Source organism: Syngnathus floridae, chromosome 7, assembly GCF_059516105.1.
Source record: "Syngnathus floridae isolate MCC-2025c chromosome 7, RoL_Sflo_1.0, whole genome shotgun sequence".
Classification (NCBI taxonomy): Eukaryota; Metazoa; Chordata; class Actinopteri; order Syngnathiformes; family Syngnathidae; genus Syngnathus; species Syngnathus floridae.
The window spans coordinates 5,847,206-5,859,632 of record NC_142419.1 but is presented as its reverse complement, the minus strand read 5'-3'; the positions used below and the strand labels follow the sequence as shown (position 1 = coordinate 5,859,632).

General features: G+C 40.1%; 1 protein-coding gene across 3 annotated transcripts; it reads right to left on the bottom strand.

The window, feature by feature from the left end:
* Nucleotides 1–4,096: 4,096 nt before the first annotated feature.
* On the bottom strand, nucleotides 4,097–11,301 carry LOC148394876 (cartilage intermediate layer protein 2-like). Of its 3 annotated transcripts, none has more exons than XM_088380014.1 (8): nucleotides 11,064–11,301; nucleotides 6,630–6,711; nucleotides 6,402–6,432; nucleotides 6,264–6,290; nucleotides 5,799–5,982; nucleotides 5,594–5,706; nucleotides 4,503–4,674; nucleotides 4,097–4,293 (listed from the first exon to the last, which is right to left on the bottom strand). In XM_088380014.1, the coding sequence occupies exons 2-8, from the start codon at nucleotides 6,654–6,656 to the stop codon at nucleotides 4,179–4,181; spliced, it is 669 nt and encodes a 222-aa protein (XP_088236140.1). In that variant the 5' UTR covers nucleotides 6,657–6,711; nucleotides 11,064–11,301; the 3' UTR covers nucleotides 4,097–4,178. The 3 variants fall into 3 exon arrangements, with proteins under 3 accessions (XP_088236140.1, XP_088236141.1, XP_088236139.1); XM_088380015.1 differs by lacking the exon at nucleotides 11,064–11,301 and adding an exon at nucleotides 10,911–11,041; XM_088380013.1 differs by lacking the exon at nucleotides 11,064–11,301 and adding an exon at nucleotides 6,851–6,985 and having other exon boundaries at nucleotides 4,098–4,293.
* Nucleotides 11,302–12,427: the final 1,126 nt, after the last annotated feature.

Genomic DNA, 12,427 nt, shown 5'->3' with positions numbered 1-12,427 from the left:
GATCTTTGTCAACTTCAAATCACAAACACCACAAACAGCCTCTAGACCACTTTGAGGCGAGGGCTTGTTTTCTATTACATGATGATGGATGGATGGATGGATGGATGGATGGATGGATGGATGGATGGATGGATGGATGGATGGATGGATGGATGGATGGATGGATGGATGGACGGACGGTAAGGTAGGCATAGTAAAAAATGGCAGAAGGTTGGTAAATATATATCCCAGGGGGAAAGTACTTCCTTACATACATAATTACATACATACCTACATACATATGGAACGAGCAACTGAACTAAAATTTAATGCAAAATTATAATATGTAAGGAAAGTTGTGAAAGAACTTTTACTCAGTTTCTGACTGGTGGTATTCACTGACCTGACCAGTCACTCAGGCTGGTCTGGCCAAGCCAGGGGCTATAAGGATTTAGGCAGGGACTGGGAATTCACCTAATGCATGTGTGACCTGAATACCCTTGACACAAAGTATGAGACCAAGCCAGCCAGTCACTCAAGCTGGACTGGCCAAGGGATGACATAGGAACGCTGGCCTGCCTCAAACAGAAGGGCTGCGACATTTGAGCAGGGACTGGGGAATTCACCTAATGTATGAGTGACCTGAATGCCCACGGGACTGCAAGAACCAGCTGAACCTGTGCACCCTCGACGCTGTCCGGATTAGCTCAAGCACTATATTACTTATCCTACCATACTTTTTACAAGTCAGTGCTTGGCCTGCAAGTTTGGGAAAAAAGGGCGATGCGTTTGAACCGGCACTCTACCTTTTTTACTCAGTTAGGGAACATTCCAGTTTAGCCCTTATTTTATGTGTACTCTCCACAGTCAATAAAACTTCTTAGTACCATACTGTCATAGTCAGTGAGGTCAGTTATTACCGTACTGGCCCGAATTTAAGACGACCCCGATTATAAGACGACCCCCTCTTTTCCAAGACTCAAGTTTGCAAAAAGACTTTTTGAACACCAAATTTAATTTTTATAAAGAAAATAATTACATCTGAAACAAATGATTATAACAATATATTCGAGAGAAAAAGCATATCATTTTGCCTCATTCAAAAGAATCGTAAAGAAGAATGAAGAAACGTTACTGGCTGTAAATACATTCAATAAGGCCCAAACTGTAGTGTTTCCTACGTGAGTCAACCGGGTAGACAGGTGGTTTAGCCGCATCACCTTTTGTTTTTTGAACGAAAGGCCAAGCACTTGAAATTTCAGTGGCAGTCCTTGAGCTATTAGGGACAGTGCCCTGGTTACACAAGCTCAGCTGGTTCTTTCAAATTCTTTGGGCCTTCACATCACTTAAATATTTTAAGTGAATCCTCAGTCCTTGTGCATGTGCAATAGTGCTTGACCTCATCTAGAAAGCACCTAGGTTGCACAGGTTCAGCTAGTTCTTGCAGTCGCTATGGGCCTTCAGGACACTCATACATGATTAGGTGAATCCCCAGTCCTTGCTCAAATTTTACAGCCCCTTCTTTTTGAGGCAGGCCAGCATTCCGATGTCATCCCTTGGCCAGTCCAGCTTGAGTGACTGGCTGGGTTAGTCTGACACTGTGAGCAAGGGCTATCTTACCCAATGCTTATAATTAAGCTGAGCATTCATATAGTATGGTTCCCTCTCTTCCAACCAACAGGAGTAGGTTTTCAATAACAAAATGTCTGTTGTTGAATGATATAGGGATGCAGAAGATACTTCAATTTATGTGCCAGCATGAGAATATCATGAGAACACCACAGCATAATGTAATTAAAGGGTTCAAAAATTTGGAAAAAAGTCGCGGCTTATAGTCCGGAAATCACGGTAGTTAGATGAAAACTTAAATGCGCATCACCATCCAAAAGTTGATTATCAAGTTTAATTCCAATTAATTAGCTAGGAATACTTTAGCTTGATTATTTCTCAGGTTATTTATTTATCAGATTATTTTTTAGGTACATGCTAAATATTGCAATACCTATATCATGTTATTTAACAACTATTTTGCATGTCACATGTTTTTCCAATATTGTGGAACCCTTCTAAATGCTGCAGCATAGTGCACGTGGCTCGTATATCTGCCTCAAATAGGGTCCTTTAAAGCTGAGTAAACTGGCTAGAGTCCAAGGTTACCGGCTCATCTTTTTGTGGGTTATGTATTTTGACACATCACAAGCAGTTTTTATTTCAATATTCAGTAATGTAGTCCTTGAGCGAATCTGGACAATGCCCCGGTTGTACAGGTTCAGTTTTTGTAGTCACCTCAGGGATTCAGGGCATGTTTAGGTAAATTCCCAGTCCTTGTCCAAATTGTTTGCAACCCCTCTAATTGAGGCTGGTTGGCGTGACAATGTCTTCAGTTCGACAGACCAGTTTGTGTGACCGGCTGGGTCGGGGATTACCAATCCAGTTAACACTGAGTAAAGGATGTTTTCCGATTTTATGAAACCCTTACAAAATATGACCAATTATGTACCACGCTTGCCGTATATCACACATCGCCAGGTGCCGACACTGAGCAAAATGAAGAAAAAAAAAAAAGCCCTGCATGATGTAGTATTATGGTTGCAGGATATACTGTACTTCTCACCTTGGCAATAAATGAGTCACAAATCCAAGGGTAGTCATAATTAAGCAAGGCTTATGTTATGTTAGTAAAGTTTAATTTGTGCTCTGTTAATTTGACGCTAATTTGGGTTTCATGCAGCTTCATACACACATCATCAATAGAGAGCAAGGTCCGTGTTGCAACATTTGTCACGATGCTCGTCTTGCGTTTCAGTCTAGAATGCTCCCACAGTATCGCCACCTACCGTTATTGTCAACTGCATAGCTTTTCTTACAACTCTGACTTTATGCACATTAAATACAATGTCATTTTCAGTAATTACACAATGCACAAAATATTAATTTGACTGCTAAGCGATCCTGATTACTTTAGCATTGACAGAGTATCACAGTGGGAAAGGTTTTCAGTATGGTAAGCTGAGACATTTATGATTTTACATTTATGCGATTGAAGAGCATTTTCATTTTCTTTTAACGTTTGTGTCTCTGATAATTTTATATGACACTTTTCCTTATCATTCTTAACACATCAGTGTCATGTTGCTTATTGATCATTTGATCAGAAGCTTTAATTTTTTTGCTGAGGGTGGATGGCAAATTCAAAAGGACTACAATTTCCATTACTGTGTGACTTTGTGTTTGGTCATTCAAATACAAGGGTGAAGCATTTTAAGGGAAAGCTAAGATAAAGGATTTTTTTCTATTCTTGTCCAGGAGTGGAAATATCTTCCCCTGTGTGACATCAATGTTCTCTTAAGTTCCACCCTTAATCAAAATCTCTATGACAATCATGTCGGTGAGTGCCTCAGGTGTATTGGAGGTTTCCATTTATTCGGATTTGTAAGGGAGCAAGATTATCACCAGTGGACTTCTTTTATCTTGTAACATCTTCAGGCCTTGATCTCGTCTGCGACTGAGATCAATCAACTGTGTATATGAACAAGTATTACTTCTTCATGTCAACTACTGTTCTTACAGTGAAAACATGTCAATTGAACATTGAGAGCCAGCCAGTATAAATCTTTTTAATTTACTGTATGCTTTGTGAATTCATTTGACAATCTAGAGAACGGTTATTCCCAACTGTCGTCACCCTCTACTATGTATTTTTCTGGCACACCACAAAGCTGACCACACGCATGCAGGCCGATTGGTCTGAAAGAGGAGTCACGTTGTCACAGTCAAGCAGAGACACCCGAAAGAAAGCCATTTGAGTTATATTCGACCCCTATCCGTCCGTCCGTCCGTCCGTCGTCCGACCGTCCGATTTAGTCGAATAAATTTCCCCCAAAATGCGACTTATACTCCGGAGCGACTTATATATGTTTTTTTTTTCAGGTTATTGTGCATTTTATGGCTAATGCGACCTATATTCCGGAGCAACTTTTAGTCCGAAAAATACAGTAAATATGTAACTAGTAATTGTACATTACATGCATTTGCTCATTTGCTCTTTGCTTTAGTTTTGTCTGCAACCACGCGGTGAAAATCGCAATTGGCTTACGAGGATAAATGAATGAATGACTTTTGATTGCTTGAATAACTCTTTATTTCACATGATTATGCCTTTGTTTTGCAGAAATCACGGGTTGTTTTATTTCACATGATTACTCCTTTGTTTTGCAGAAATCAAGGGGACATATGAAACGAACTTTATAATCGGAGCAACCTCCATCCTTCTGGTCATCATTTTTACAGATGAACCCAGTCTCGGTATCCATCCTGCAGAGATGAAAGAATTGAGTACAATGAAAATCAGCGATAAAAGGAGCCACATCAATCAAAGAGTGACAGTGATGACTGTCAATAGACCGTAAATGTCATTTCAGTTCAGATGTCTTGTATTGTATAGTAGTCTGTGTATGCAATGTGACAAGAAGATGTCACTTCCCTACATAAATGTATGTATGTGCCAGGGATCGAGTACTTACACGGCAATGGTCTCCCCTGTTGAAGTGTAAGATTTTCCATCTACAGTTTGGACTTCAATGCCAAGTGGAAGATCACAAATTTCACCTGGGTTTGCAGCAGAGATTTTATCGAGTATCTCATAATCTCCACTCTCACCGGAGTAATCTTGATTATACCAAGCGGTCTTGCACTCTGAAACAAATGAGCCCAAAAAAAGGGGATTAATCAAATATGCAATCTATCGATTTTTAAGAACCAAATTGAGTGTAAACACGCGCAGCATTGTCCAAAAAAGTGTCTTTGCTCTTGCCCTTTTAATTGAAATCGAATTGAAAGTTGATGCATTTTGGGCGTTGGAGCCATTTTGCCATTTGCTACTGACTAAAATAAATCGCTCAGGTAGTGACCAATCAACTTGAACACCAAATAACCATACTCAGATGGCCGTTATTGGCCATTACCAGAGCATTGAGCACTGGAGACGTCATTTTCAGTGGACAGTAAGTTGCCAAATGACATATATATATAAAAAAAAAAACTTAAACTTTTTCCTCACCCCCCGTGGGTGGTATCTTTTTCCCTTCAAGCTCGGGTCCTCTACCAGAGGCCTGGGAGCTTGAGGGTTCTACGCAGTATCTTTGCTGTTCCTAGTACTGCACTTTTCTGGAGTGAGATGTCAGATGTTTTTCCTGGGATCTGTTTGAGCCACTCCTCCAGTTTGGGGGTTACTGCCCCTAGTGCTCCAATGACCACAGGTACCACTGAAATCTATTCTCGCATCTCAAATGGGCGAGATGCGTGAATATATATATATATATATATATAAAGTCTGTGTACATTTTGGTATTATATATATATATATATATATATATATATATATATATATATATATATATATATATATATATATATATATATATATATATATATCGATATATATATATATATATATATCGATATATATATACATAAAAAAAAAAGGGTGTGGAATTTGATAGCAAATTCATATTCCACAAACGTGGTGCCACAGAAATGTTATATTTGAAAAAAAATTGAATTTTCCTCAAACTGCTGTTGGCAGGCTGAAATTAACTGTCATTTACTGGATTACCTTCAGGGGCGCAGAATTCAAGGGGGCACATGAACCGGATTTTGTAATCTGCACAACTGCCATTGTGTGTCTGGTTAGCGTTTTCACATATAAATCCAGTGTTTGTGTCAGACCTGTTGGGACAACGGGCAGAAATGAGTCACTTTCACTGGAGGGCTATGTGGATGCATTCTCTATCAACAGTGCTAATTCAACTTGTACTTACACTCGAATCACATCGCCTGTTGAGTCAACACTGGCTCCAGATGTAGTTGTAACCTCAATTCCGATTGGATGTTCACATATCTTGCCTGGATTTTCTTTTTGCAGGTCGGAAAGAGTTTCATAGTCTCCAGTACCAGAGGCGTCGTCTCGGTTAAACCACGGAGTCCAGCATTCTGGATCATCGACTTGGAGGAGCGCACATATTTTTAGGTCACAGTGATCTGACATCAAATTGTCAAACATTTTGATTGACTTTTCTTCAACCGGAACCAATTTTGATTTTCACGACAAGATTGTAGTATTATACTGCAAACCACATTTGGGCAAATAAAAAGAAGCAACTCTACACAGAATACAGATATTTCTTTAACTTTAAGCAGGTTTAACTTCCACAATGGTTGTTACACCTTAAATTGGAGAAAATAAAAAGCATATGCAGGATAAAAAAATGGAGTGGTTTACTTACCATCATTGCTGCCATGCACATGAACCCCTAGAAAATAAGTCCAAATGAAATATGTTCATTTTCTTACATCTATTAAGATGACATGTCACAAAGCAGTATTGTGAAGATCAAGGTTGCGTTTCTTAAAAAAGATCATACCAGCATGCAGGAGCACAAGTGTCAGGCCCAACTGTGGGAGAACAGGCATTAGACACAGTGGACCAGATTAAATCTCACACTGTTTCAATGGGCAATTACATAAACTAGAAACAGGAGACGGCTCGCTCCCAGCTTGTTCAGTGGAGACAGAGGGGCATATAAAACTTATTGCAACGAAATTTTTGCTCTCCAGTTGCCGTTTGTATGAAGTATTCGTTCATACGTTACCCATTTTATCATCATTGGATGTGTCATTTCTGCAGGAAGATAGGACTTGTGGTCGATATCCTTTAGAACTGGGTAAACCGCTCTAGAAAACAAACCACACGACATACTTCACTGAGGAAACAGAATTAAAGATAGTTATTTTGGCAACATAATTAAGAGCAAAAAACTCAGTAGTTTAAACCATAGTCTGAAACAAAATTGTCACCTGTACCAGTACTCACCAGTGTTGACTCTGTCCCTTTCGTTCAAGAAGTGGAGGTCGATACATTTACGCCGTTTACGAGGTCTTTATATATGTTTTTTTGGCGCGTTTTCTGAGTCAGGTGATCATGGGAATGTCTGGAATTCGGTTTAGGTATTTGGTAAAAAAATAACTTTCACCGTTGGAAATGAATTTTAGTTATAGCAAAATGAGCTGACAATTTATTGTCTATAAAATAACTATATCAAATTATTATTATTATTTATTATTATTTTGTACTCCAAATGTATTTTGCTTGAAGCAGGTATCTGTGGCAAATCTTTTTTTAAATGACTGTTCAGTTTTATCCAAGCTGTTTTTAAACTCTGTGTCGGACTCTGAAAATGTCTTTAAATGTAAAATGTATTATTACTGTTTGAAATGCAATTTGTAGCTCCGGATATATCTAGTAGAGCTGGGTTTAAAAAAATCATTTTATAGCCTATGAACCTTTAAATCAATCCCTAACCCACATCAAATATTTGGTTGGAAGAACGTTGTGCCTTTCAAAAGTAATATTTTATTCCACTACAAGATGGCACATGTCTCTAATATACAGTCAATGAGATATGTCTGAGTATCGTAGTTGAACAAAGAAATCTTTGAAGATTAACTCGATGATCATATCAGTATATTACGTGTTGGATACTTGTTAGGAAGATGAAGTGTATGCATACATTGATTGATGGTAATTGATAAAATGTGATTGCAGCAAGGGCTTGCTTTCCATCATATGAGCCTTCATGCTGGGCTGCAGTGAGCTGCACTATTACATTTTGTCTTGGTGGCATCTGTGTGCCGTTCAAGTGACCTGAGGTGTGACCCACAGGGGCAGTTGTAACCAAGGTTCCCACTTTCCTTTTCCTCCTTGTTTGCTCTCTGGGACAAACCTTACATTATCGTTATTGATAAAAGACGTCATTGATCTTTGTCAACTTCAAATCACAAACACCACAAACAGCCTCTAGACCACTTTGAGGCGAGGGCTTGTTTTCTATTACATGATGATGGGTGGATGGATGGATGGATGGATGGATGGATGGATGGATGGATGGATGGATGGATGGATGGATGGATGGATGGATGGATGGATGGACGGACGGTAAGGTAGGCATAGTAAAAAATGGCAGAAGGTTGGTAAATATATATCCCAGGGGGAAAGTACTTCCTTACATACATAATTACATACATACCTACATACATATGGAACGAGCAACTGAACTAAAATTTAATGCAAAATTATAATATGTAAGGAAAGTTGTGAAAGAACTTTTACTCAGTTTCTGACTGGTGGTATTCACTGACCTGACCAGTCACTCAGGCTGGTCTGGCCAAGCCAGGGGCTATAAGGATTTAGGCAGGGACTGGGAATTCACCTAATGCATGTGTGACCTGAATACCCTTGACACAAAGTATGAGACCAAGCCAGCCAGTCACTCAAGCTGGACTGGCCAAGGGATGACATAGGAACGCTGGCCTGCCTCAAACAGAAGGGCTGCGACATTTGAGCAGGGACTGGGGAATTCACCTAATGTATGAGTGACCTGAATGCCCACGGGACTGCAAGAACCAGCTGAACCTGTGCACCCTCGACGCTGTCCGGATTAGCTCAAGCACTATATTACTTATCCTACCATACTTTTTACAAGTCAGTGCTTGGCCTGCAAGTTTGGGAAAAAAGGGCGATGCGTTTGAACCGGCACTCTACCTTTTTTACTCAGTTAGGGAACATTCCAGTTTAGCCCTTATTTTATGTGTACTCTCCACAGTCAATAAAACTTCTTAGTACCATACTGTCATAGTCAGTGAGGTCAGTTATTACCGTACTGGCCCGAATTTAAGACGACCCCGATTATAAGACGACCCCCTCTTTTCCAAGACTCAAGTTTGCAAAAAGACTTTTTGAACACCAAATTTAATTTTTATAAAGAAAATAATTACATCTGAAACAAATGATTATAACAATATATTCGAGAGAAAAAGCATATCATTTTGCCTCATTCAAAAGAATCGTAAAGAAGAATGAAGAAACGTTACTGGCTGTAAATACATACAATAAGGCCCAAACTGTAGTGTTTCCTACGTGAGTCAACCGGGTAGACAGGTGGTTTAGCCGCATCACCTTTTGTTTTTTGAACGAAAGGCCAAGCACTTGAAATCTCAGTGGCAGTCCTTGAGCTATTAGGGACAGTGCCCTGGTTACACAAGCTCAGCTGGTTCTTTCAAACTCTTTGGGCCTTCACATCACTTAAACATTTTAGGTGAATCCTCAGTCCTTGTGCATGTGCTTGACCTAATCTAGAAAGCACCTAGGTTGCACAGGTTCAGCTAGTTCTTGCAGTCGCTGTGGGCCTTCAGGACACTCATACATGATTAGGTGAATCCCCAGTCCTTGCTCAAATTTGACAACCCCTCTATTTGAGGCAGGCCAGCTTGAGTGACTGGCTGGGTTAGTCTGACACTGTGAGAAAAATAATAATAAAAAATAACCATGAATGAAATACTCTCGGCAACACACCAAACATAAGTCATCGATCGAAACAACAAAATACATTTGCTGGCGACCGATAGTCGCCGTGCTGCTGCATAACGGCTACTCGTACGATGCGAGGCAAACTTAAAGCAGCGCGTCAATCAAACGGCGCGCACACGAAGCAAACCGTGATTGGACAAACGGCACAACAGTGGGCAGTAGTAACAATTAAATGTATATACTTACTTTGTGTCAAAGACGCACATGATCACAGCAACATACTCAGTCGATACCAGCAACGTTTAACTTACCGCTGCGCAAAAGTCAAAATGGGTATAATGTCTAGACCCCGAATATAAGACAACCCCCACTTTTTCAGTCTTATTTCAATGCAAAAAACATCGTTTTATATTCAGGCCAAAACGGTAGATCTAACCGGAGCCAACAAGGGAACGAGATGTTGAAGAATAGACTGACATGGGAAGCAAAGTGGACTGAGGGTGAACAAGCTGAATTTAATAATTAATATACTTTAGGCGAGATGTACAAAACAAACTACAAAACAAACTGACAAAGAACTCGTTTTCAAATCAGACGAGTAAAAAAAGACATTAATAAAAGTGAAGACAATTTGCAATTTTAGTAATGACACGGATTTGATGCACAATTTGTCTTCGTGGGCCACACAAAATGAATTGGCAGGCCGTATCTGGCCCCCGGGTGTTGAGTTTGACACCTGTGGTTTAAACCCTAGTTTGAAACTCTAACTCTAGTATGAACCCTAGTTTAAAACCCTAGCCTGAGCTTTAAACCCTATTTTGAAACTTTAACCCTAGTTTTAAACCCTACTTTGAAACCGTAACCCTAGCTTTAAACCCTATTTTGAAACCCTAACCCTAGTATGAAACCCTACTTTGAAGCCCTAACCCTAGCTTTAACCCTACTTTAAAACCCTAACTCTAGTATAAAACCCTGCTTTGAAACCCTAACCCTAGTTTGAAACCCTAGTTTGAAATCCTAACCAAAGCTTTAATCCCGTTTGAAACCCTAACCCTAGCTTTGAACCCTACTTTGAAACCCTAACTCTAGTATGAAACCCTAGTTTGAAACTCTAACTCTCGCATGAACCCTAGTTTAAAACCCTAGCCTGAGCTTTAAATCCTATTTTGAAACTTTAACCCTAGTTTTAACCCCTACTTTGAAACCGTAACCCTAGCTTTAAACCCTATTTTGAAACCCTAACCCTAGTATGAAACCCTACTTTGAAGCCCTAACCCTAGCTTTAACCCTAACCCTACTTTGAAACCCCAACTCTAGTATAAAACCCTGCTTTGAAACCCTAACCCTAGTTTGAAACCCTAGTTTGAAATCCTAACCAAAGCTTTAATCCCATGTTTGAAACCCTAACCATAGCTTTGAACCCTACTTTGATATTATGTCCCCAAGCGGTTGCCCATGTGGCAACTAAACATCTCCGAGAGATAAGAACTAAGTCAGGAGAGTGATGACCCAGAAATACCATCACATGTTTCATTGGACTGATTCAGTGACTGTTGTGTAGAACCACCTGAACAGCACCTGTTGTCACGGATCGGATGGAACATGGAGCAGGGCGACCAAGTGCAGCTTGGACCAGGGTTTTTTGAGGGAAAAGGGAAGTGGAACGAGGCATCGAGGGAAACAGATGAGAACTGGCAAACTAATAGCATGACATACTGACCGACAGGGATGGCAAACAAAAACAGACTCGAAACAGACAGGAACCACAAGGACAGCAAACGGGGCGACATCGACGATCCGACAGGGAGTGAGGGGCAGACAGGACTTATATACACGACAGGTAACGAGAGGCAGGTGGGAATAATCACACTGATCATGGGCACACAGGAGGGGAGGGGCGAGCACACAGACAGAAACCAAGACAACAGACACATAGTGGAGCAGTTGGGGACGAGACGTGACACCTGTGACAGGCCGAGTTCCTCAGCCAAACCAGTTGTCTTCTGGGGCTTCTTCAAAATTTAGTTGACGATGGTCTTTTACTTTCTAAATGATTGTAATCCTTGCAAGTCTCCACAAGTCTGTTTTTGTTTGCCATCCCTGTCGGGGTTTCAAAGTAGGGTTAGGGTTAAAGCTAGGGTTAGGGCTTCAAAGTAGGGTTTCATACTAGGGTTAGGGTTTCAAAATAGGGTTTAAAGCTAGGGTTACGGTTTCAAAGTAGGGGTTAAAACTAGGGTTAAAGTTTCAAAATAGGATTTAAAGCTCAGGCTAGGGTTTTAAACTAGGGTTCATGCGAGAGTTAGAGTTTCAAACTAGGGTTTCATACTAGAGTTAGGGTTTCAAAGTAGGGTTCAAAGCTAGGGTTAGGGTTTCAAACGGGATTAAAGCTTTGGTTAGGATTTCAAACTAGGGTTTCAAACTAGGGTTAGGGTTTCAAAGCAGGGTTTTATACTAGAGTTAGGGTTTTAAAGTAGGGTTAAAGCTAGGGTTAGGGCTTCAAAGTAGGGTTTCATACTAGGGTTAGGGTTTCAAAATAGGGTTTAAAGCTAGGGTTACGGTTTCAAAGTAGGGTTTAAAACTAGGGTTAAAGTTTCAAAATAGGGTTTAAAGCTCAGGCTAGGGTTTTAAACTAGGGTTCATACTAGAGTTAGAGTTTCAAACTAGGGTTTAAACCACAGGTGTCAAACTCAACACCCGGGGGCCAGATACGGCCTGCCAATTCATTTTGTGTGGCCCACGAAGACAAATTGTGCATCAAATCCGTGTCATTACTAAAATTGCAAATTGTCTTCACTTTTATTAATGTCTTTTTTTACTCGTCTGATTTGAAAACGAGTTCTTTGTCAGTTTGTTTTGTAGTTTGTTTTGTACATCTCGCCTAAAGTATATTAATTATTAAATTCAGCTTGTTCACCCTCAGTCCACTTTGCTTCCCATGTCAGTCTATTCTTCAACATCTCGTTCCCTTGTTGGCTCCGGTTAGATCTACCGTTTTGGCCTGAATATAAAACGATGTTTTTTGCATTGAAATAAGACTGAAAAAGTGGGGGTTGTCTTATATTCGGGGTCTAGACATTATACCCA